The 25,878-nt window shown below is 43.8% G+C and overlaps 1 protein-coding gene across 2 annotated transcripts in view; it reads right to left on the reverse strand.

Moving 5' to 3' along the window:
* Positions 1-22,780, reverse strand: part of LOC142492550 (uncharacterized) — a 30,244-nt gene extending 7,464 nt beyond the window's left edge. The window contains exons 1-4 of one of the 2 annotated variants that reach the window (XM_075595250.1): positions 22,635-22,780; positions 13,960-14,100; positions 3,135-3,284; positions 2,467-2,610 (exon numbers count right to left, since the gene is read on the reverse strand). In XM_075595250.1, the coding sequence (XP_075451365.1) occupies positions 2,467-2,610; positions 3,135-3,284; positions 13,960-14,100; positions 22,635-22,710 (511 nt within the window). In that variant the 5' untranslated portion in view covers positions 22,711-22,780. The remainder of the gene's footprint in view (positions 1-2,466; positions 2,611-3,134; positions 3,285-13,959; positions 14,101-22,634) is intronic. The other variant, XM_075595251.1, reaches the window with a different exon arrangement.
* Positions 22,781-25,878: the final 3,098 nt, after the last annotated feature.

Genomic DNA, 25,878 nt, shown 5'->3' on the forward strand with positions numbered 1-25,878 from the left:
AGACATGCAGGTTTGGGGCACATGGTGAGTGGGAAGGGCTGTGAACAGGATATCTGGAGTAAAAAGCCTTTGTTTTACCTAGACCCAAGGGAGACAGGACCATAAGGGTATGGGGCTTGCCAGGAAAACAGTTGCTGGATGTCAAACTCATAGGCACGATTTCCATTGGCAAGTTTTGAAATTTCCCCTTCTATCATTGAATGCACAATCCATGCACTAATTGGCTGCCAGCCCCCACAATGTATAGCAACTCTCTCTCATTTTCTGTTGGAGATTTGAAGAGACAAGGAGCTGCTGGTGGGCTTCTCAAAGGTGCTTCTGGGTGAAAAGAGCTACAACACCAACAAAGAAGAATGGAGAGGCTCAGCCAGCAGGCATGAACCAACCGGAGCGGACAGGGTAATGCTTTTTGCTGAAGCAGGGGCCCTGCAACTAGGAAATAGCTAGATCTCAACCCCCAGACCCCAGTAAGTGTATATATTCTCTGTATTTCATATTTGTGTGTTTCCGAGGTCTTATCCAAATAAACCTCAATTTATTTCACTGCCTTGTTTTGCCTTGTGACTGATCCCTTAAATATAAATGTGTTTAAAGACCTGGTCAACAGTGACAGTGGGCGAACGTGTCAAAATCTGGCTTGCAAATGTATTTTAGCGAATGCTTATACTTCAGCTGGCAGACGCCGACAGAGAGATACTAATCGGATATGCTAATGATTCCTATTAGCATATTTCCCAGGCATCTCAGGGGTGCCCATTGTTTGAGGGAATATACATAGCTTGCTCTCCCCCTCACTTACCCCCTTTTTGCCCTCTCTCTCTTCCTCCCCTTTTCCATCTCTCCCTCTGTAATTCGTAGCGTGATGTATATGCCGACATGAGCAGCCTTTGTTGTGATGGGTCTGTATTCATGCACATTCAGACTGTATCCATGCACATTCAGGCTGTCTCCGTGCACATCCAGGCTGTCTCCATGCACATTCAGGCTGTCTCCATGCACATTCAGGCTGTCTCCATACACATTCAGGCTGTCTCCATGCACATGCAGGCTGTATCCATGCACATTCAGGCTGTATCCATGCACATTCAGGCTGTATCCATGCACATTCAGGCTGTATCCATGCACATGCAGGCTGTATCCATGCACATTCAGGCTGTATCCATGCACATTCAAGCTGTATCCATGCACATTCAGGCTGTATCCATGCACATTCAGGCTGTATCCATTCACATTCAGGATGTATCCATGCACATTCAGGCTGTATGCATGCACATTCAGACTGTATCCATGCACATTCAGACTGTAACCATGCACATTCAGACTGTATCCATGCACATTCAGACTGTATTCATGCACATTCAGACTGTATCCATGCACATTCAGGCTGTCTCCATGCACATTCAGGCTGTCTTCATGCACATTCAGGCTGTCTCCATGCACATTCAGGCTGTCTCCATGCACATTCAGGCTGTCTCCATGCACATTCAGGCTGTCTCCATGCGCATTCAGGCTGTATCCATGCACATGCAGGCTGTACCCATGCACATGCAGGCTGTATCCATGCACATGCAGGCTGTATCCATGCACATGCAGGCTGTATCCATGCAAATTCAGGCTGTATCCATGCACATTCAAGCTGTATCCATGCACACTCAGGCTGTATCCATGCACATTCAGGCTGTATCCATGCACATTCAGGCTGTCTCCATGCACATTCAGGCTGTATCCATGCACACACATTCAGGCTGTATCCATGCACATTCAGGCTGTATCCATGGACATTCAGGCTGTATCCATACACATTCAGGCTGTCTCCATGCACATTCAGGCTGTCTCCATGCACATTCAGGTTGTATCCATGCACATTCAGGCTGTATCCATGCACATTCATGCTGAATCCATGCACATTCAGGCTGTATCCATGCACATTCAGGCTTTATCAATGCACATTCCGGCTGTATCCATGCACATTCCGGCTGTATCCGTGCACATTCAGGCTATATCCATGGGCATTCAGGCTGTATCCATGCACATTCAGGCTGTATCCATGCACATTCAAACTGTATCCATGCACATTCAGGCTGTCTCCATCCACATTCAGACTGTATCCATGCACATTCAGACTGTCTCAATGGCACTTTCCATTGGTACAGTATATGGCATATTGATGTCGGTCTTTTTATATGACTCCTTTCTTTGTGATACTTTCTATGACTTTTTGTGGACGTTAAATAAATACAAGAATTTAAGGCAAATCTGAGCCCCCAATGCTTTCCCATTAATCCTGTCTGCAATGTTCCTTTGGATTGGATAGCACCCACTGGGTGTGAAAACTCAGCGAGGGCAGAGGACTAATTAATACACCTCAGACTGTCAGAGATTGGGAGACCGTCCAACTGCGTATTTCCAACTTGCAACAAAATATCACAATACCCTGTTATCAATGTGCTTGGAGTGTCCACTTACCTATGATGGCGTCTGTACACTGCTTACCGCACACAGGGGTGCAGCACTTCTTTGTACCGGTACACTGGCTGTCACTTTTGCACTTTGGCGTGGGAGGGGGGAAGGCGCATCTTGTCACTGGCACGGGACATTTTCCAGGTTTCTCTGCAGCACAGAAGGACATCAGACTGTCAGAAGAGGTATGGAACTAAAGCCAGCGCTTACGTTTTAGTGTTATTTAACAAAGTCTCTAAAACGCAATAAACATGCACAAGTGTGTGTGTGTGTGTGTGTGTGTGTGTGTGTGTGTGTGTGTGTGTGTGTGTGTGTGTGTGTGTGTGTGTGTGTGTGTGTGTGTGTGTGTGTGTGTTAAATAATGAGGCTACAAATGCTAGAGATGATGTAACATGGCTATGTGCCTTATTGTAACTCTCACACATGGGCCCAGCAGAGAGACAGAAGAATTTGTAGGGCTGTGTCGTGTATATTCTTATTTGTGTCCATCTTTCACATTTATGTGGGTGCTCTGTAATATCTGAGATCCTGCAAGGCCAATAAAGAAGAAGAACAGATGCTGAGAGCCCTGTGTATTGGTGAGACATGTAGCACATATTAAAACACCCTACAGTACCTCCTCAGACAGACATGCCCACACCCAGGCTTAACAATCTTTACAAGTGTTACTGCACCTTTCAATGCCGGCACACACTGCATCTTGTTAGCAGACACACAACACTTCTGATTACGCGGACACTGAGAATCCGTGCTGCAGAGGGGGGCGCCAAGGACAGTGTCACAGGGTAACTGCTCCTTAATAACAGGGCAGAATCCAGCGCGCTCTGCAGAGAGGGACAGACAATATCTCAACTGAATATTATCCTGATAGACATTCTGACACTCAAAATACATGGTACTGATCTGGGAGAAAATACGGGAGCTGCTGCCTAATGTCCGTAGCAGAATGTTTATGGGATCACAGTGCTATGGATATTCCGGCCCCGGGGACACGTAACTCCTGATGTCAGAACCGGAGAGAATGAAAGTTCCGCACTGAAGTGAGATAACGGCAGAGATTTGTTTAATGGATTGAAACTAGGAAATTATAGTCTGCAGACGCTGGCTCAATCTATGTAGGGAGCAAAAGGCGGGTGCACCTCTGAGATAAACTCTGCAGCAGACCCAGAAAAGGAGCCCAGTTGTATACACTCAGTGCCTTATAGTGAAGGAAAATTACAAGAGAAATGAAAACACATCTTTCAATAAGTATAAGAATATGCAGGCGCCTAAATGGACGCAAACTAAAAATGGAGAAGGTGGCTCCGGGTACAAAACAGGACAAAGCCGCCAGGAGCCCCTGTGGTTACTGGGCCCATGACCACCGGGCAACGCTCCCTCCTGACCATTGTCCCTGCTGCCCGCCATGCTCTGGCCACTTCTCCCCCTTCCCCACTGCCGCATCAGGGAGTAACGTGCGGGAGAGGGAGAGGCTGCGAGATTAAAATCCCGGGCAGGGGAGGGATATCCGGTCCTCTTCCTGCCTGGAAGGTTCTCAGTCCAGACTGAGACCTGCTCGATGGGCTGCTAGCTGCAGCTTTGGCATGGGGGCAGGGGGGAAGGGGCCCCTCCTGTGTGGCGATGGTCAGTCCTTGCCTGGGCAAGGCCAGTAGTGGGGTGGGTGTAACGATGTGAACATTGTCTGTAACATTATTGGATGTAGTTAGGTCAATGAAAAATGATTTATCCAAGATTCAGGCGCAGTGGGGACGGGGTCGTGGGTAGGGGGCAGGGTGATAAGTCACTCCAAGTCGATTCAGCAAGTAGCATCAGATTATGTCGCCCAGACGGGTTCAGTTATCTCTTATAGGGTTATATCTGTTCAGCATGACACTTCAGGAAGGGGCTCACAAGGGCCCTTGCTGGTCTGGGGGTATGGGGATAGTTTAAGGGTGTTAAATAGCCCCTTGGGTGGCGGCTGGTGGGTGGGTAAGTGTGCTTTAACCTTGCCAGATGGGGGGGGTCTATGGTGCAGAAAAGCCCTGTAGTGGCTGGGGGTGGTGAGGGGGCAGGGCTCATTTGTGAGTGATTCCCTGAGGCCCAGTCTCACTAATTACCGGGCCAGTGGGGTGTCAGGTTTGGTGGGTCTTGCGGACCATGGTTTGGTACTATCGGCCTTTACTCGGGGGGGAGGCGGGGGGAAGTGTGACGGTGAAGGGGTAACCAGGCTCACTAATAAAGGTTAAGCCCGTTTTGTTAGCTTTGATCCATGTATTGGGGTTCGAGAGTGTCAGCTCTTAAGCCCAGTGATGCATGCATTGTATAAAATTATGAAACAATAAAGAATTTGTGTTTTTACCTTTCCAGGGGTGACAGCACGCAGGGAGTGCCAGCGCGCAGGGAGTGCTAGCGCACAGGGAGTACCAGCGCGCAGGGAGTGCCAGCGCGCAGGGAGTGCCGGGGCGCAGGGAGTGCCGGGGCACAGGGAGTGCCAGCAAGCAGGGAGTGCCAGCGAGCAGGGATTGCTGGGCTATGAGTTTCAAGTGGGTTTTATGGAGAAAGTGTTGTTAGAATGTGCCTAGCTAGTCGGGGTCCAGAGTTGCTGGATACCCCAAAAAGGTACCCGGGAATCAGGTCGGATTCCGGGATACATATAGGCACGTTGCTCTTGCAAAATCTCCCCTTAAATGCTTGTGTGACTCACCGCTAAGTTTCCCTGCTTCAGCACAGACCAGAAAGGTAAATTGTGCATAGGGATGTCAGGTGTCCCTGGAATGATCAAGGGGTCCCTAGGTTAAGGGGGGATGCCCAGTTAATGCCCTGGTCACCCAGAACCTGGTATAGGGGTTCTGGGGGTGCTCCAACCCTAGATAAGGTTGTGAGGAGTTTTAAAGGCTAAGTCTAGTTATAGTGTGTGGGGAATATGGCGAGTAAGGAATAACGTACAGCTTCTTATTCTATTCCCCATAACCAGAAGACTTGGAAAGCTAAAATGTATATTTTATTAAACAGTGTGTTTAAAGTACATTACATATATGCTTGTGCACAGTTTAATGAGCTGGGTTTTTCCGGACCAATGTTCTAAGTGAATCACATGGCAGCCAGCGTGTCTACTAAGACATCGGACATGAAGCCACAGAGGATGCCAGAGGTGTGAAGAACATTTGGGCAGGAGGTGTAGGCTCATGTACCCACATCCTGGGATGAATGGAAGTCCTCGGGACTACCATTTGCCCCAGCAGACTGTGCAGAGCCTAAATCAGCGGGTGGCTTCTGCATACCAAGTGGCAGAGGTGGCAATCTTGCGCATGCCCTTGGCTAATTCAGAAGATCCGCTTGCCCGGCTTCAGAAGACTGGCTCTGATTGGTCGGTGAGAAAGTTCCCACGCTGGGATTGGCTGTAGTATTTCATGAATGAACTCTGAAACACTATAAGAATCCCTCAGCCAATCCGGTGATCAGATTCTAAGCACCAGAACATCAGCGGAAAATTTGAATGTACCAAAAGGTGCTCTCGGAGAAATAGCAGCGAGCCTTAAAAAACGATACGTAAGGGCCAATGTGTAAGTTATGCGAATACATGACCTGGACAAAGTCATTCCCGAATTGGAACAATACATGGTTATTCGATATCTGTTAATGTATAAATTGCCAAACAGTGGAAGCAATCTACATGGCACTGCGTAAATGCCAAACAAATACAGCTCAACCCCATTATAATGCGAATATGCTTATAGCGCGGTGCGAGCGCGGCTCCCAATTTTCATATTTAGGAATACTTTACAACACGATTATTGGTATCTTAAATATTTTATTGTACAATGCATACAATTGTACATTATTTCCAACGCGATCCGCTTATAACACGATGTTGTTCATTGGACCCCAAGCACAGCCTTTATTTCATCTACACAAAGGGGAGCCAGGACCATAGGGGTATGGGGCTGTCTAGGAAAATGGTTGATGGATGTCAAACTCATAGGCACGATTTCCATTGGCAAGTTTTGAATTTCCCCCTCCTATCGTTGAATGCACAACCACAATCAATGCTCTAATTGGCTGCCACAATGTATTAGATAGGCATCAAGTCCTATATAAGGAAGAGTAGTGTAGCAGCTCTCTCTCTTTCTGTTGGAGATTTGAAGAGACAAGCAACTGCGGGCGGGCTTCTCAAAAGGTGCTTCTGGGTGAAAAGAGCTATAACACCAACAAAGATGAATGGAGAGGCCCAGCCAGGAGGCTGGAACCAGCTGGAACAGACAGGGTAACACCTTTTGCTGAAGCAGGGACCCTGCAACTAGGAAAGGGCTAGATCTCAACCCCCAGACCCCAGGGGTTGAGCTGTATGCTGTGAAAACAGGACAGGATCTTTGAGCACTTTGGATTGATAAGAAATACATTGGACACACTAATTTCAAGACCCGAAAGTGAATGCCATCATGGTGCCAGTAAAGTGCTACAATTTATTGGATTCAACCAATTTTCCCTGGGAATAAGAAAAGGAGACGGGGTACAGAACTACTAAAAAAAAGAATCAAGCTGGATCTATACCTTGCAACCTTTGTCACCAAAACATCTCAATTATTTTTTCGTTTTCTCACCCTTCATTTAGTAAGGATGCTAACATCTAAACTGAACATATAGGACACTCAGGGGTTAAACTCTAATCCCCCTTGAGCTGTCCTATATAACTAATATCCTTGTTCCCTACAATCCCAAGGAAGTTAATAACAATAGTCCACCTGATTGCTTTATGTGTCTTGAGACTGTTCACTGCATAAGGAAATCGATTAGAGTCATGTGACCACGGTATCATTCTCCACTAATTATATACAGTATACTACTTTATTGATATATGTCAATTGATCTGGAGTTAATCAATGGTATATTATACAAATAACCAACATATACCAAGAAGTTTCCACTCTTACTCTTCAAATCTGCCAAAATAATAAATAATACATTTTAAACTTTATATTTAATAAATATTCTACAAGGTAATTCCCCATGAGCTACACTATTTCTAATGTATCCACTATTTAAGCCACATCTATATATCCCAAACCTACTTTGTTACAAAATAGATCAGTGATTGTAATACATTTAAGCGTCCTTAATTAGGTATCATATCAGATGGTTAAACTACAGTAGCTTATTGTGCTTTACAAATATAAACCCGTGTTACCATAGAAACATCTTTTTGGAAACCTAGTAGGCACGTACTGTACTGACACATTCTTAAACACAAAGTGTTCTATAAAATTAGAGATTAATCTAGTCTCAACTAATTAACAATCGTGTTTGCACATCAGATAATGTTATTTGTTCTGGGGTTATACAACTAATACTCTATAGTATCAGTTGAACCATTAAGGGGTAAATAATGATAATTGGTACCACTTGATAAAGCTACATATACAGCACCTCCCTGCTTCCAATGGGGGAATTATTGATTGAACCTTGAGAAAGCATCTTCAAATGCGAAATGAGGGTCGGCAGAGGCTGGCGACGGCTTGGGGTGTCAGAGGATTGAGCGCTCTTCTCTCACACCACGTGCTCATCCTGTTTTAGATGCCCCCATGCATCCTCTCTAACACAAGTACCTCCTCTGGTTCTTGCATTTTTTAAATAACTCACAGCTCCTCTAGGTTCATGAGGATTTGAGCACGTTTGTAATGGCGCATTCTGCACCTCGTGCTCCCTCCTGCACTTCCATTGTCTGCATCACCGGTTCCAATATTTATACGATTGGGAGAAAATTGAAAGTACAAGAGCATTTTGGAAGCCAGAACATACTGCTTTTTAGAATATATGCTACATGAGCTTATACAATTGTTGATATACTGTAGGCTATATTATTTGTAACGCTTTCAGATATATTCAATGTTAATTAGTTTTCATTCTGTTTTGTTTCTGGAGAAAATATCACTTCTGCACAGAATCACCATACAGGATATGCTCCGTTATATGCTATATACAGTATGTACATCCTATAGTATACATTGCATACTGTACCTCAACACCAATATAGAGTATATCGCTCACTGATATACATATAGTGGGTACATGTAAATCTGATTTTGCCTAAAGTATCAAGGTAGATACCGGGTGCTACCTATGTGCTGAATTTAAATGTATTTTCAAAAATAGAGAGAGGTTTGTATTAGGAACCTATCTCTAGCAAGAAGCACATTAGTGGTGCACACCTAGGCTGTTAAAACTTAACATTTATTTATGCCATAATTATTATAGTATTACACATGCAAAATAAATGTGTTATCAAAATATATTGTGTGTATTCATTAAAAACTCAGTATAAAAGGGGGGTGCGGTGGATAAACTCTGTGCTATAAATACATACCCATCAAGGGTTATGTTTGTCATGTGATATTTTAGATATAACAATCCCACGACGATGGGTATGATGGGTCCTGCTGTAAGCTGATGTAACTGGGCTGATATAAAGTAACCCAAGAAGGAGCTAACTGTGGTCCTGATATTACAATGGGGTCATTCCTAATTGGTCAATAGCATGACATATCTAATTATTTGCCATGCTTGTGTGATATTGCAGTGGGCAAATAGAAGGTTTGTCAGCAGCACAGCATACCTAAATACTCACCATAGATTGCACTTATATGTGAATACACAGGTGGGTATTACTACTAGTAAAGAACTGAAGTTGTTCTGTTGGTATCAAATAGCCTGACTATATATAAAAGCCATGACTGTCATAGCACAGTTCTAGCATCACTGTATAATGTTATTCTCACTGTAGACGGACGTTCACAGAGGTACACAATTGGAGACTTTTATAAGGTGAAATTATAATAAGGCTTTATTGTGCCTTTTCCTTTTCATCAGGAAATCCATCCAAACACCGGGGGGGAACAAAACTTCTATTCACTTGGGAGTATTTCTAGTGAAACACTATGAAATTAATTCACATCTCCCTTAGTCAAGCATTTCTCCCAGCCCCAAACATATAGCATGAAATAAGCAGATATAAGAAGTCTCTTAAGAATGAAAGTCTTATCTGTTTCTTGGAGGGAAAATCTTCTCAGTTCCTGGTTCCGCTCCCTTCCCTCAGGGTGTGTCAGCTTCAGGTTTAGTAGTTTTCCATGTGTCTTGAAATCAGCACTGCTGTGTCTTCTGGCAGAGCTCAAGACATGGTCAGCTCCAGAGATCTGTGTTCTCTTGGTCAGTCTCTCCTGGGAGACTCAAGAACCTCTGCTCTGTCTCCAAAGGTCAGCTCACATGTGAGCTAAGGAGTCACTTCCTGTCTCACAAGACAGGCTTTTGTAAGCAATCTAAATCAGGCAGGTGGTGTTTATTAATTGACTACCAGCAGTTAACCACCACACTGCTAGATTAAAGGCACATTACTTGAACAGGGATTACTCCCCTGTTACATACCTCCCGTTTGTGGGAAGCTCGGGCTTGCCACGGCCAAAGCCCATCCTTCCACTCTCATTCTAGATATCTCTGTGACTTGAATGTGGATGGAGGAAGAGAACCCTCAGTCCTGCTGGGATTGAAGCCCTTTCTCCAGTTTATTCGTGTCTCCTCCTGAAGGTGTTTGAGATCAGCACCCCTCAGTCGCTCGAGGAGGACTTTTTCCAAGTATAGTCTTTTTTCTACGTGCGCGGTCATGAGATTTCCCTCGCGTCGAGTGCTCGTCTTATTGTAGGCATACTGTATGGCAGCAGTTGCAGAGCGATTAAAAACAGCCCTTTGAGTTTTCCGCTCTTGAAGCTGTCTCTCTGCCCTTTTCCCACTCAATGGGGTTGCTAGTTTAGCCCCTTTTAGATTAAGTTGCAATTCCACACCCACTTCCAGAGAATGTCCCATCTTTTCAGCTTCATCAGCTAAGGATTCTTCTGGTTTTAATTCAGCACGTGTACCTTCTTTTGTTGCCTGCTGGGTGGCTGAAGGTTTTGCTAGTACTTGTTTAGGTGGTTCAAATTTTGCAACCTTATCTTTCAGATGAGCGGTATTCCCAGCTCTCACTGTACCCTTGTCTTCATGGGTTTTTGAGGCTGTGGGATACTGACGCTTAGTCAGGGTCAATACTTGTCCTTGTAGGACTGTAATCTCACTTCTGACACCATATGTAGACGGACGTTCACAGAGGTACACAATTGGAGACTTGTATAAGGTGAAATTATAATAAGGCTTTATTGTGCCTTTTCCTTTTCATCAGGAAATCCATCCAAACACAGGGGGGGGGAACAAAACTTCTATTCACTTGGGAGTATTTCTAGTGAAACACTTGCAATTAATTCACATCTCCCTTAGTCAAGCATTTCTTCCAGTCCCAAACACATACAGTAGCATGAAATAAGCAGATATAAGAAGTCTCTTAAGAATGAAAGTCTTATCTGTTTCTTGGAGGGAAAATCTTCTCAGTTCCTGGTTCAGCTCCCTTCCCTCAGGGTGTGTCAGCTTCAGGTTTAGTAGTTTTCCCTGTGTCTTGAAATCAGCTCTGCTGTGTCTTCTGGCAGAGCTCAAGACATGGTCAGCTCCAGAGATCTGTGTTCTCTTGGTCAGTCTCTCCTGGGAGACTCAAGAACCTCTGCTCTGTCTCCAAAGGTCAGCTCACATGTGAGCTAAGGAGTCACTTCCTGTCTCACAAGACAGGCTTTTGTAAACAATCTAAATCAGGCAGGTGGTGTTTATTAATTGACTACCAGCAGTTAACCACCACACTGCTAGATTAAAGGCACATTACTTGAACAGGGATTAATCCCCTGTTTATACCTCCCGTTTGTGGGAAGCTCGGGCTTGCCACGGGCAAAGCCCATCCTTCCACTCTCATTCTAGATATCTCTGTGACTTGAATGAGAGTGGATGGAGGAAGAGAACCCTCAGTCCTGCTGGGATTGGAGCCCTTTCTCCAGTTTATTCGTGTCTCCTCCTGAAGGTGTTTGAGATCAGCACCCCTCAGTCGCTCGAGGAGGACTTTTTCAAAGTATAGTCTTTTTTCTACGTGCACGGTCATGAGATTTCCCTCGCGTCGGGTGCTCGTCTTATTGTAGGCATACTGTATGGCAGCAGTTGCAGAGCGTTTAAAAACAGCCCTTTGAGTTTTCCGCTCTTGAAGCTGTCTCTCTGCCCTTTTCCCACTCAATGGGGTTGCTAGTTCAGCCCCTTTTAGATTAAGTTGCAATTCCACACCCACTTCCAGAGAATGTCCCATCTTTTCAGCTTCATCAGCTAAGGATTCTTCTGGTTTTAATTCAGCACGTGTACCTTCTTTTGTTGCCTGCTGGGTGGCTGAAGGTTTTGCTAGTACTTGTTTAGGTGGTTCAAATTTTGCAACCTTATCTTTCAGATGAGCGGTATTCCCAGCTCTCACTGTACCCTTGTCTTCATGAGTTTTTGAGGCTGTGGGATACTGACGCTTAGTCAGGGTCAATACTTGTCCTTGTAGGACTGTAATCTCACTTCTGACACCATAAGGAGACGGACGTTCACAGAGGTACACAATTGGAGACTTGTATAAGGTGAAATTATAATAAGGCTTTATTGTGCCTTTTCCTTTTCATCAGGAAATCCATCCAAACACAGGGGGGGGGGGGGAAACAAAACTTCTATTCACTTGGGAGTATTTCTAGTGAAACACTATGCAATTAATTCACATCTCCCTTAGTCAAGCATGTCTCCCAGCCCCAAACACATAGCATGAAATAAGCAGATATAAGAAGTCTCTTAAGAATGAAAGTCTTATATGTTTCTTTGAGGGAAAATCTTCTCAGTACCTGGTTCAGCTCCCTTACCTCAGGGTGCGTCAGCTTCAGGTTTAGTAGTTTTCCCTGTGTCTTGAAATCAGCTCTGCTGTGTCTTCTGGCAGAGCTCAAGACATGGTCAGCTCCAGAGATCTGTGTTCTCTTGGTAAGTCTCTCCTGGGAGACTCAAGAACCCCTGCTCTGTCTCCAAAGGTCAACTCACATGTGAGCTAAGGAGTCACTTCCTGTCTCACAAGACAGGTTTTTGTAAGGAATCTAAATCAGGCAGGTGGTGTTTATTAATTGACTACCAGCAGTTAACCACCACACGGCTAGATTAACGGCACATTACTTGAACAGGGATTACTCCCCTGTTACACTCACCTACTTGGAATACAAAGATGAGCAATATAAGTAGATAGAGTAGGCAGTGCACTATATAAAGTGCAATACACAGCGCAATAGGTAGTGAGAGGTAAGTGGATTAATTCCATGCTGCTGACCCACTAATACACCAGCTGCTTAATATCACCATGGAATCAATGAGTTCAAAACTCCCCAAATTGACCACTCAAGCAGAAGGTTATGATGGTATTACGTGTTCAATAACATTAATATGTTGCAAACAGCAATTGCTGCACCATTATAATACCCAAATGTAGCAATCATAGGTGCTCTATATCAGCCGGATACAACCTTGCAGCAGCAGCAGCAGCCGCCTCGATACACAGAGTCTGGCACACCTCCTGATCACTACGTCTTACGCCCTACGCGTAACCCCCCTGTTATATGGAGTTCTTAATGAATACAATACACACAATATATTTTGATGACAAATTTATTTTGCATGTGTAATACTATAATAATTGTGGCATAAATAAATGTTAAGTTTTAACAGCCTAGGTGTGCACCACTGTGACAGGGTGAATGAATGTCACCAGCCATATGCCTGGCAACCCTATGTTTAGGCTTGCAGTGCAGCAGTGATGAGGTTAAGTTTCAGTGGAGAAGGGCTTCTTAATTAGTCTGACCCCAGCTGCATAATCAAGGTGTTTTAAAACCCCCAGGCTGTACACACATGCAAGCTAGCTGGTCAGGAGACAGGACTGAAAGGCTGAAGAGATTACTGCTATAAGGTCTGTTTGCAAAGTTCATGTTTGATGAACTATCTGTGTCCTGCATGCTGAAGAGAAGCTGCCTTGTTTTCTCTGCTGAAGAGAAGCTATTTTGTTTTGTATGCTGAAGAGAAGCTATTTTGTTTTTGTGTGTTGTATTTTTTTTAAGGCTCAATAAATAAGCCTTATCAAGAGAACCCACGTGTGTGGTTGCATGTACCCTGCAACAACCACAAATGTGCTTCTTGCTAGAGATAGGTTCCCAATACAAATCTCTCTCTCTTTTTGAAAATACATTGCATACCTCGCACAGTAGTATGGGACCTGTGGTATTTATACTGGAGATGTATGGTACATATAAGAGCCACTTAAATACATGCTCTATTATTTGCTGACTAGCCACTTCCTAAGCTGCAGTGTGAGGGGTTTCCTAGTGGGGAGATAGATCAGCTCTTTTTCACCCTCTACATTATTAGTGTGTTTCATTGTCAGTTTTCGACACCTGTATATATTTTAGCAACTTATTAAAAGCTATTCTTTGTAATGTACCTTGTAATTTTCATTCCCTATAAGGCACTGAGTGCTCACAACTGGGATTATTTTCTTGCTGAGTCTGCAGTTCTTGCTGAGTCTGCAGTGTTCAGGCACCAACCGGAAATGTGCCATTGTTCAGTTACCTGGCTCTGGGTCTTCACACTTGTTCCCACAGGACTTGCAGCACTTCTTATTGCCAGCACAGTCACTGTCCGTCTGGCATGTTGGTTTAGGCAGCTTTGCAGGACACTTTCCCTTTATAGCTGGGCACTGCCCTGGTTTCACTGTAACAAAGACACAAAGTATTCCAGTATACAGTGTGCAGAGCTGCAGGTGCACTGAACACTTATAGAGAGGACTTGTATACATGTGAGCACTGGGAGTAGCACTAAAGCTGTAACACCTATTATATTAACATATAAGTAACTGGGGATATCTGCTCATTACTTTGTTATAAGAAAAGCTTATTTCCCATTGTTAAACATTAGAATAAATTAATCATAATCATCGGGAGAATATAAAAAAATTTAAGATACACATTTCCTGCTAAGGATAGAGCGTTTTCCTGATAAGAAGGAAGAGTTGGCCAGTACGTGTTTGCGATGAAACTTCTGGGGAGGTTGAGCAGAAAACATGGGCATCTGTGTCTGGTCGGCTCTTATATTTCCCTTGAACAAAATAAACACACAGATCAGCAGCAAAATGTTGGCAATCAAAAGAGAGGGAAAATGTACAGTATCAAACAGATCCACCAGTGTCTTCCTCAATGTGGTGTACAAGTTTCTATGCATGCCGCCCATTATCATGTCAATGTTACAATGTGATGTACAAGTTTCTATGCATGCCGCCCATTATCATGTCAATGTTACCAATGCGGTGTACAAGTTTCTATGCATGCCGCCCATTATCATGTCAATGTTACCAATGTGATGTACAAGTTTCTATGCATGCCGCCCATTATCATGTCAATGTTACCAATGTGGTGTACAAGTTTCTAAGCATGCCGCCCATTATCATGTCAATGTTACCAATGTGGTGTACAAGTTTCTATGCATGCCGCCCATCATCATGTCAATGTTACAATGTGATGTACAAGTTTCTATGCATGCCGCCCATCATCATGTCAATGTTACAATGTGATGTACAAGTTTCTATACATGCCGCCCATTATCATGGTAATGTTACAATGTGGTGTACAAGTTTCTATGCATGCCACCCATTATCATGGTAATGTTACAATGTGGTGTACAAGTTTCTATGCATGCCGCCCATTATCATGTCAATGTTACAATGTGATGTACAAGTTTCTATGCATGCCGCCCATTATCATGTCAATGTTACAATGTGATGTACAAGTTTCTATGCATGCCGTCCATTATCATGTCAATGTTACAATGTGGTGTACAAGTTTCTATGCATGCCGTCCATTATCATGTCAATGTTACAATGTGGTGTACAAGTTTCTATGCATGCCGCCCAATATCATGTCAATGTTACAATGTGATGTACAAGTTTCTATGCATGCCGTCCATTATCATGTCAATGTTACAATGTGGTGTACAAGTTTCTATGCATGCCGCCCATTATCATGTCAATGTTACAATGTGGTGTACAAGTTTCTATGCATGCCGCCCATCATCATGTCAATGTTACAATGTGAGGTACAAGTTTCTATGCATGCCGCCCATTATCATGTCAATGTTACAATGTGAGGTACAAGTTTCTTTGCATGCCGTCCATTATCATGTCAATGTTACCAATGTGGTGTACAAGTTTCTATGCATGCCGCCCATTATCATGTCAATGTTACCAATGTGGTGTACAAGTTTCTATGCATGCCGTCCATTATCATGTCAATGTTACCAATGTGGTGTACAAGTTTCTATGCATGCCGCCCATTATCATGTCAATGTTACCAATGTGGTGTACAAGTTTCTATGCATGCCGCCCATTATCATGTCAATGTTACCAATGTGGTGTACAAGTTTCTATACATGCCGTCCATTATCATGTCAATGTTACCAATGTGATGTACAAGTTTCTATGCATGCCGCCCATTATCATATCAATGGTTACCAATGTGGTGTACAAGTTTCTATGCATGCCGCCCAATATCATGTCAATGTTACCAATGTGGTGTACAAGTTTCTATGCATGCCGTCCATTATCATGTCAATGTTACCAATGTGATGTACAAGTTCCTATACATGCCGTCCATTATCATGTCAATGGTTACCAATGTGGTGTACAAGTTTCTATGCATGCCGCCCATTATCATGTCAATGTTACCAATGTGGTGTACAAGTTTCTATGCATGCCGCCCATTATCATGTCAATGTTACCAATGTGATGTACAAGTTCCTATACATGCCGCCCATTATCATGTCAATGTTACCAATGTGGTGTACAAGTTTCTATACATGCCTTCCATTATCATGTCAATGGTTACCAACGTGATGTACAAGTTCTATGCATGCCGTCCATTATCATGTCAATGTTACCCATGTGAGAGAAATGTATTTCCTTCTAAATGCAAAAAGCAACTACTGTACCTTCCTTGGATTTTCAATGTACTATTTTCCTATAATACACCATATTACAAGTATACAGTATGTGGCATACAATACTATAGCCTAATTGTGTTTGCTTGCATTTTTATTCATCGGCCAAGTGGTGGAGATTGTGGGTGAGTTAAGTCATGAAAATTATGAATGTTGTGCTGGGGAAATGAAGGGTATTCTTCAAAACAAGAATAGAATACACATGTCAGAAACTAACCTAAGAAGAATGAGGAGACAGCTTGGATGGAGAGCCTACCCTAGTAGGTACCGTGCAATACATTCCATTCATAGACAACACTTCAGAGTATCTGCACTTCTCTATCTATACAGTACAGTATGTGTGTTCTCTTCCTGTTTCCCCTATCTACTCTGATTAAAGAACAGACATAACCAGTATCATCTTATTGATCAATACATTAGGTTAAACCCTACATTAATCCCATTGTCATGGTTCACACTAATCTTAGAAATCATTGCCTGAGGGTTTCTTTTGCTTACACATAGAAGGGTGAACCGCTCATCTAACATAATATATACCAGAGATAATTATAGGGGAAAGGTAATCAGAACCAGAACACAAAGAAGGGAGATAACACAATCTCCCAAAGTTCCCTGTTATCTGCACTCAGACTGTTGTCACATAATAATGAGGCTAAATAGTCCCAGACATGTTTGTCAGATAACGGTTGGGCACAAATTCCATATACAGTGGTTGCCGCTCCCATCACTGTAGGAGGCCAGATACTAGTAAAAGCACCAATTGGCAAAAATATAATAATAATAATAAATACACACACACACATACATATATACATATATATATATATATATATATATATATATATATATATATAACAATGACGCAATGAAGTGATTATTTACAGTGTGTAGAGTACAATAAAAATCCTCATTAAAAGTATTATTAAGATGCTGTAGAGATGTAAATCAAAGTACCGATAATATTGACTTGATTCATTCATAATATTATATATATATATATATATATATATATATATATATATATATACACACACACTCATAGCAACTTAGAATCTCCCTGTTCATAGCATAATTTGCTGTTATTACCAAGTATAAGTAACTATGTAGATGTTGTCTAAATAAACCAAATAATACAGTAAATCATCACAGGGAGATGTGTGTGGAGCAGATGTTGCGTTGATATATATATTTATAGGGAGATTTATTTGATAAAGCACCCTGCATGTGAAACGGGTAAGAGCGTCCGTATCAGTACTTTTTGTTCATGTTTTTTTATGAATAAACCCTTTTGATCATTATATCCCACATCCTATTTTTGTGAGACGCAGTGCATCTGTTTTTTCCCTCATGGGAGTTCCTGTGTGGGATGCTTGTATGCTTTAAATAAAGATATACATACATACTGTGGAATTATGGGCCTGCGAATCGGATTATGGTATGGGGGTCTCTGAGACACATTAGGGTATACTAAGACTACAGTGGTAACAAAAGGGTTAATAATTTTGGGAACAGTTTTCAAGGACTGTGTGAGGAGGTGGGGAGATGGGGGGGGGGTGACAGGGAGATAGTGGGGAGGGGGGTGAGATAGTGGGGAGGGGGTGAGATAGTGGGGAGGGGGGTGAGATAGTGGGGCAGGCACCAGACAGTTTACCAAGAGAGAAGAGTGTATGCAACTAACAAGATTACAGTTGTAGAAAATAGAAGGGAAAAAGCAGACAGGGTTTCACTTGGCACAATTCCTTAATTGGACATTACATCAGATTAGCTGTATAGCAATTGTGTAAAATATCCGGTGATTTTAATATATGCTAATTGTTTTGTGTTTTGCGTGTTCAGAACAAGCCTGTGACATTTTATCATTTTGATCTGTTTGCAATTGCTCGATTATAAAGAAATCATTACTTATTTTATTCTACTCATTTTTGGACAGTCAGTTTTTTTGGTTCTTCACTACCACAATGTTATTCTCCGGACATCATTGCACACTCGGCCCCCCCTGTGCACGGCTCTTTCCATTCACTTTCATTGCATTGCCGGCTTCCCGGCACAGGTACAACTCCCGCTCAGGGATCTCTATTGTTAAATGTATAATACTTTATTACCTCAGTTAATAAATATTTCCACCACCACTGTCTCGTGTTCGATATTGTACAGCAATGAGGTGATGGTGAGGAGATGAGGTGGGAAGAGAGCACTCTGTATCGTGTTCATGTCATGGTGCTTATCCCTCTTGTTTTGTTTCTCTGTTTGCAGCAACACCCTACTCACTGACTCAACATTTTGAGTTAACGTCACCAGCTGTGTCATTAATGCTATGAGATCTCTAATGAATACAATGACTGTGTAACTATCACGGGAGAGCAGGTTATTTACACCTTCTTGCCGGGATCATTCATTGAGCAACACAAGGTAGTGAAATAAATTGTAATTTTTTCGGCATAAATTCGCTTACACACAAGGGAACACAAAATACAGACAAAAAGACACACTTACTTTGGGACTGGGGTTGAAAACTAGACTTTCCTAGGTGCAGGGAACCCTATGGGAGAGTTATACCCTTATCGGGATTTAGCCCGGAATCTCCTGGAAACCCAAATCAGCATAAAATTCAAACACGCCACCGCTACGTTCTCTTCTGAGAACTTGGTCCCTCCTGACCGCGAGTTACTCCTAATCTCCTGGAACTCAAATCGACATAAAATTAAGAGCCGTGTCCGCTACGATCATTTCTGAGAACATGGTCCCCAAAAGCTGGACTTAGACTCTGGCGGGCGGCTTTTCAGGCTTGAAATCGAAGCCCGTTGCTCTGCTATTCACAAAGAAGCAACTTTGAAAAGCCGCCCGCGCTCTTACTGACTCACTCAGAAGAGTGAAGGGGTTAAGAGCTCTTCTAGTTATAATATGCCGACATGTTCACAGCCAGGTGGGAAAATCTATAACTATTGTGTAATTTGACAGACGTTAATGTCACACTGATCTTTGGCAGGTGATGGATGTGCAATGGTGTATTGTATTAGAGGTATTCTTGCACAAAGTAAAGAAGTCACTCCTAGAATTACCTGTGCTGCACATGTTGTAATGTTCCCCCTGTCATACGTCTTATTACCTCTAAGAATGTAGCTTACACTCAATCCTTTAATGAAGCTTAATAACTGGTATATCAGGTATTTCTGCTGAAGGAAGGTGGAGAATTGGAACATCTGGCAGAAATAGCTATAGAGTAAGAGAGAAAATGATGGGGGATGAAATGTCCAGGTCCCAGCCTCCGTATGAGTTCCCGCGTGGCGTGTTAGGGACCGAGTTACAGGATTATATGTTTAAGAGGTTTATGTAACAAGGAGAAGGGGAGAAATTCTGCAGCAGAATAACTGCACCCGATTTATTACAGAAAATAGTCCCATTGACCTCAATGGGGGAAATGTATCAAAGTGATCTGACCCCATACCTGGGGCAATATAATGGCCTAAATGTATCGTGGAAAAACACTCCCATTAATACAAATGTTACTTTCCTCGTTGATATATTGGGTGCAGTATTTGTGTGCTGGTTTCCCCAGTGTTACAGCTGTTACATTCTCTACAGTTTATTTGCCCCAGAATTGACCCACGTTTGCACTGACACACAGACCCACACACTCTCTGGGACAGACTAGTACAGGTGTATTGTATGCACAATATAACAGCACTATACATTAAAGAAGCCGTTAGAGAGGGACACACATTGTCTTTGTATGAGTTACAAATACATGGTAAGATTTAGCTCAGGTCCTGATACCCCCGCAGCTGTCGCAGCAACGAAGGAGTATCCCTGTTGGGTCCCCTATGCCAAACTAGGGGTACTTTACAGGAACAAATCCTCCCTAAGTCTCCTGGTCAGAAAGCGTATCACACAGCAGATGCTAATGCCAATTATTGACTATGGAGACATAGTATATGGCTCGGCTCCTCAAACCCACCTTAGCAAACTTGACACCCTCTACAATTCAATTTGTCGTTTTGTTCTCCAATGCAACTACAACACACATCACTGCGATATGCTCAAAGAACTAGATTGGTCATCACTAGAGTCTAGAACCCTCCCCCCCCCCCCCCCCACAGTGCTATTATGGCAGACACTGTCCCCAGCGCCGCTGACATTTTGTGGACTTTCACAGCGCTGGGGACAGTAAGTTTTGCTAAATCTGTACATCAACAAAGCCAGTTATAAGGGAAGACAATGGCCATTGTACATCTCATTAGCATAGGGCCTCTGCCATCATATCCCAGCCAATGCCATAGGCTGAACGTCAGGATAACTTAGCACTTACATTGCGTTCGCTTCAAATAACCCAATGTTAATCCATGTCTTACCTAAAGCTGCCGTTACTCCCACGCCCTGAAATATAGGGGCTGCAGGAAAGAAGCCTATTGTGCTAAAGTATCACATAACTTATATACCCCAATAAACACACATCTACTGTATACAATACGGGGAGAGATACCTGTGCTAGAAACTGAACGCACCTGATACAGGTACATCTGGGACATGTTACTTTGGATATGCTAATTATATTTAAATTATTTGCATTCCAATGTTTCCCAGGTATCTCAGGTGTGTTCAGTTTTGGCCACAGGTATATCCCCCCGTATTGCATAAAGGTAGGTATGGGGGGGGGTTTATAAGACCCCCATGCACCACCTTTTATTAATGTACTTTCTATTCCTTTAGGGCAGGGATTCCTGTGCCAATGCAGCACTGTTTCTATGTCACTAAGCGCTGGGTAACCTGTCAGTACTAACACCCTGGGGAAAAGTCCCCACCAGGCTCCTGTGTTATATTCTCTCTATCTGATGTAATCTCATCCTCAGATGTGATGTCTTCTCATCTCAGTCCTATAACCAGCTCTCTCCTTCCCTTTACCCCTTATCTTATTGTCACCTATCCCTCCCATACCTCCCTGCTGTGTTACTCACCTCCCTCCCATACCTCCCTGCTGTGTTACTCCCCTCCCTCCCATATCTCCCTGCTATGTTACTCACCTCCCTCCCATATCTCCCTGCATGTTACTCCCCTCCCATATCTCCCTGCCATGTTACTCACCTCCCTCCCATATCTCCCTGCGTGTTACTCCCCTCCCATATCTCCCTGCTGTGTTACTCACCTCCCTCCCATATCTCCCTGCTATGTTACTCACCTCCCTCCCATATCTCCCTGCGTGTTACTCCCCTCCCATATCTCCCTGCTGTGTTACTCACCTCCCTCCCATATCTCCCTGCTGTGTTACTCCCCTCCCTCCCATATCTCCCTGACTTGTTACTCCCCTCCCTTCAATATCTCCCTGCTGTGTTACTCACCTCCCTCCCATATCTCCCTGCCATGTTACTCACCTCCCTCCCATATCTCCCTGCCGTGTTACTCACCTCCCTCCCATATCTCCCTGCCGTGTTACTCACCTCCCTCCCATATCTCCCTGCCATGTAACTCACCTCCCTCCCATATCTCCCTGCCATGTTACTCACCTCCCTCCCATATCTCCCTGCCATTTTACTCACCTCCCTCCCATATCTCCCTGCTGTGTTACTCACCTCCCTTCCATATCTCCCTGCCATGTTACTCACCTCCCTCCCATATCTCCCTGACATGTTACTCACCTTCCTCCCATATCTCCCTGCCATGTTACTCACCTCCCTCCCATATCTCCCTGACATGTTACTCACCTCCCTCCCATATCTCCCTGACATGTTACTCACCTCCCTCCCATATTTCCCAGCTGTGTTACTCACCTCCCTCCCATATCTCCCTGTCATGTTACTCCCCTCCCTCCCATATCTCCCTGCTATGTTACTCGCCTCCCTCTCATATCTCCCTGCCATGTTACTCACCTCCCTCCCATATCTCCCTGCCATGTTACTCACCTCCCTCCCATATCTCCCTGCTGTGTTACTCACCTCCCTCCCATATATCCCTGCTGTGTTACTCACCTCCCTCCCATATCTCCCTGCTGTGTTACTCACCTCCCTCCCATATCTCCATGCCATGTTACTCACCCCCCTCCCATACCTTCCTGCCGTGTTACTCACCCCTCTCCCATATCTCCCTGCTGTGTTACTCACCTCCCTCCCATATCTCCCTGCTGTGTTACTAACCTCCCTCTCATATCTCCCTGCCGTATTACTCACCTCCCTCCCATATCTCCCTGCCATGTTACTCACCTCCCTCCCATATCTCCCTGCCCTGTTACTCGCCTCCCTCCCATATCTCCCTGCCATGTTACTCACCTGGGGTGACTGCTGCCCAGATGCCCACAGAGCACAGAACCAGCCCCAGAAGGAGGGAGCCAGCGGTTGGAGTCATGTTGGTCTCTGGAGCTGTGTCTGAGTCCCCAGGGCTGTCACACACTGGTATTTATACCTGAGCTCAGGGAAGGGAGGGGACAGGAGAGGGGAGAGGTAAGGGAGGGGACAGGAGAAGGGAGAGGTAAGGGAGGGACACAGACCCTCAGGCTGTTCAATACAAGATTTTACAACAAGCAACTTACAGCGTTACGTTACTGAGACCTGAGCATCATTTAGAAAGGTATTAACCCCATCACTGTCAGGGACCGGAGAGTGACTGAGAAATGTATTAACCCTATCTTGGCCAGAGACCTGCAGAGCAGCCCTAAGCAATGATTTAACCTCTGTATGATAACAGGATGGTGCAGGGAATGGCCCATTGGTGCATTACAACTCCCACAGACTGGAAGTTATAAAGAAGCAGCTGAACTCAAGTGATCTTGTGAGGAGGTGACACCTCTGTCTGTCCTTATATTGGGCCCATCCAGTAAAGTTATGGAGAGCCTAATAATGGGATGGGAGAGCAGTTACTTACATTAGAAAAGAGGCATCTAAGAGGGGATATGATAACTATATACAAATATATTCGGGGACAATACAAGGAGCTTTCAAAAGAACTATTCATCCCACGGGCAGTACAAAGGACTCGGGGCGGCATCCATTAAGGTTGGAGGAAAGGAGATTTCACCAGCAACAAAGGAAAGGGTTCTTTACAGTAAGGGCAGTTACAGTGTGGGATTCATAACGCATGGAGACTGTGATGGCAGATACAATAGATTTGTTCAAAAAAAGGTTGGACATCTTTTTAGATAGGAAAGGTATACAGGGATATACCAAATAAGTATACATGGGAAGGATGTTGATCCAGGGAATAATCCGATTGCCAATTCTTGGATTCAGGAAGGAATGTATTTTTCCCCTTATGAGATATCATTGGATTATATGACTTTGGGGGGTTTTGTTTGCCTTCCTCTGGATCAATAAGTAAGTATAGATATAGGATAAAGTATCTGTCGTCTAAATTTAGCATAGGTTGAACTTGATGGACGCATGTCTTTTTTCAACATCATTATTTCAACCTCATCTACTATGTAACTATGTAAACATGTTACTATGTAACTGTAACTATATAACTATGTAAGAGTTCTGGGGTCTGATCCTAAAGATTGATATTATTGGATATGATTGCTGTGTATATGACACATGTCAGTGTGATATTATACATACACTACACATGTCTGTGTGATATTATACATACACTACACATGTATGTGTGATACTATACATACACTACACATGTCTATGTGATTTTATACATACACTACACATGTTTGTGTGATACTAAACATACACAGCACATGTCTGCATCATACTATACATACACTACACATGTTTGTGTGATACTATACATACACTACACATGTTTGTGTGGTACTATACATACACTACACATGTTTGTGTGACTCTTGAAACAGTTTGTGATACTATAATATATACACCCACTTGCTGTTTATCTTGACAGATTAGAGCCTGAGAAAGTACACAGTAAGTGACAGACACAGGGGTGACACATCCTAATATATTATGTGTTGGGTAACTCTTCCTACTGACAATCTTCAACCCCCAAACTGATGCATTGAATGCCTTATTCGGTAAAGTCTGATTCAGCGAATCCCTCTGCTAGTGGCTGAAAGTTCAAGTTAGCAGAATGTTTTTAGCCTAGCGTGGGAATTAAATGAGTCCCTTAGTGCAACATAGGTGCAAATTACTTTGATACATCTGAGTCAAAGAAACACCATTGAAAATAACTATCTGCAGTATGTCTCCACAATGCCATGTGCTCCCTGTCATAAATAGCCAATCAGGACTCTGCTCTACTGACCCACTGACAGGCACTAAGGATTATATGATCTGTGATCCTGAGATTTTCCAGCTGGGGAGCCTCAGGGGGTCAGTTTTGGGGTCGTATCTCTTTAATGTCTTATTAGATACATTACAGATGAACTGGAAGGGAAACAATGTACAAGAGAAGCAGAAGCGCGCCCCACTGATACCTCGCACTACAGAACATAGAGCTGTGATACAATAACGCAGGGAGCCACACTGATACCTCGCACTACAGAACATAGAGCTGTGATACAATAACGCAGGGTGCCACACTGATACCTCGCATTACAGAACATAGAGCTGTGATACAATAACGCAGGGTACCCCACTGATACCTCGCACTACAGAACATAGAGCTATGACACAATAACGCAGGGTGCCACACTGATACCTCGCACTACAGAACATAGAGCTGTGATACAATAACGCAGGGTGCCACACTGATACCTCGCACTACAGAACATAGAGCTGTGATACAATAACGCAGGGTGCCACAGTGATACCTCACACTACAGAACATAGAGCTGTGATACAATAACGCAGGGTGCCACAGTGATACCTCGCACTACAGAACACAGAGCTGTGATACAATAACGCAGGGTGCCACAGTGATACCTCACACTGCAGAACATAGAGCTGTGATACAATAACGCAGGGTGCCCCACTGATACCTCACACTGCAGAACATAGAGCTGTGATACAATAACGCAGGGTGCCCCACTGATACCTCCCACTACAGAACATAGAGCCGTGATACAATAACGCAGGGTGCCCCACTGATACCTCGCACTACAGAACATAGAGCTGTGATACAATAACGCAGGGTGCCATAGTGATACCTCCCACTACAGAACATAGAGCTGTAATACAATAACGCAGAGTGCCACACTGATACATCGCACTACAGAACATAGAGCTGTGATACAATAACACAGGGTGCCACAGTGATACCTCGCACTACAGAACATAGAGCTGTGATACAATAACGCAGGGTGCCCCACTGATACCTCGCACTACAGAACATAGAGCTGTGATACAATAACGCAGGGTGCCCCACTGATACCTCGCACTACAGAACATAGAGCTGTGATACAATAACGCAGGGTGCCCCACTGATACCTCCCACTACAGAACATAGAGCTGTGATACAATAACGCAGGGTGCCCCACTGATACCTCGCACTACAGAACATAGAGCTGTGATACAATAACGCAGGGTGCCACAGTGATACCTCGCACTACAGAACATAGAGCTGTGATACAATAACGCAGGGTGCCCCACAGTGATACCTCGCACTACA

Source organism: Ascaphus truei, chromosome 4 (assembly GCF_040206685.1).
Source record: "Ascaphus truei isolate aAscTru1 chromosome 4, aAscTru1.hap1, whole genome shotgun sequence".
NCBI lineage: Eukaryota > Metazoa > Chordata > Amphibia > Anura > Ascaphidae > Ascaphus > Ascaphus truei.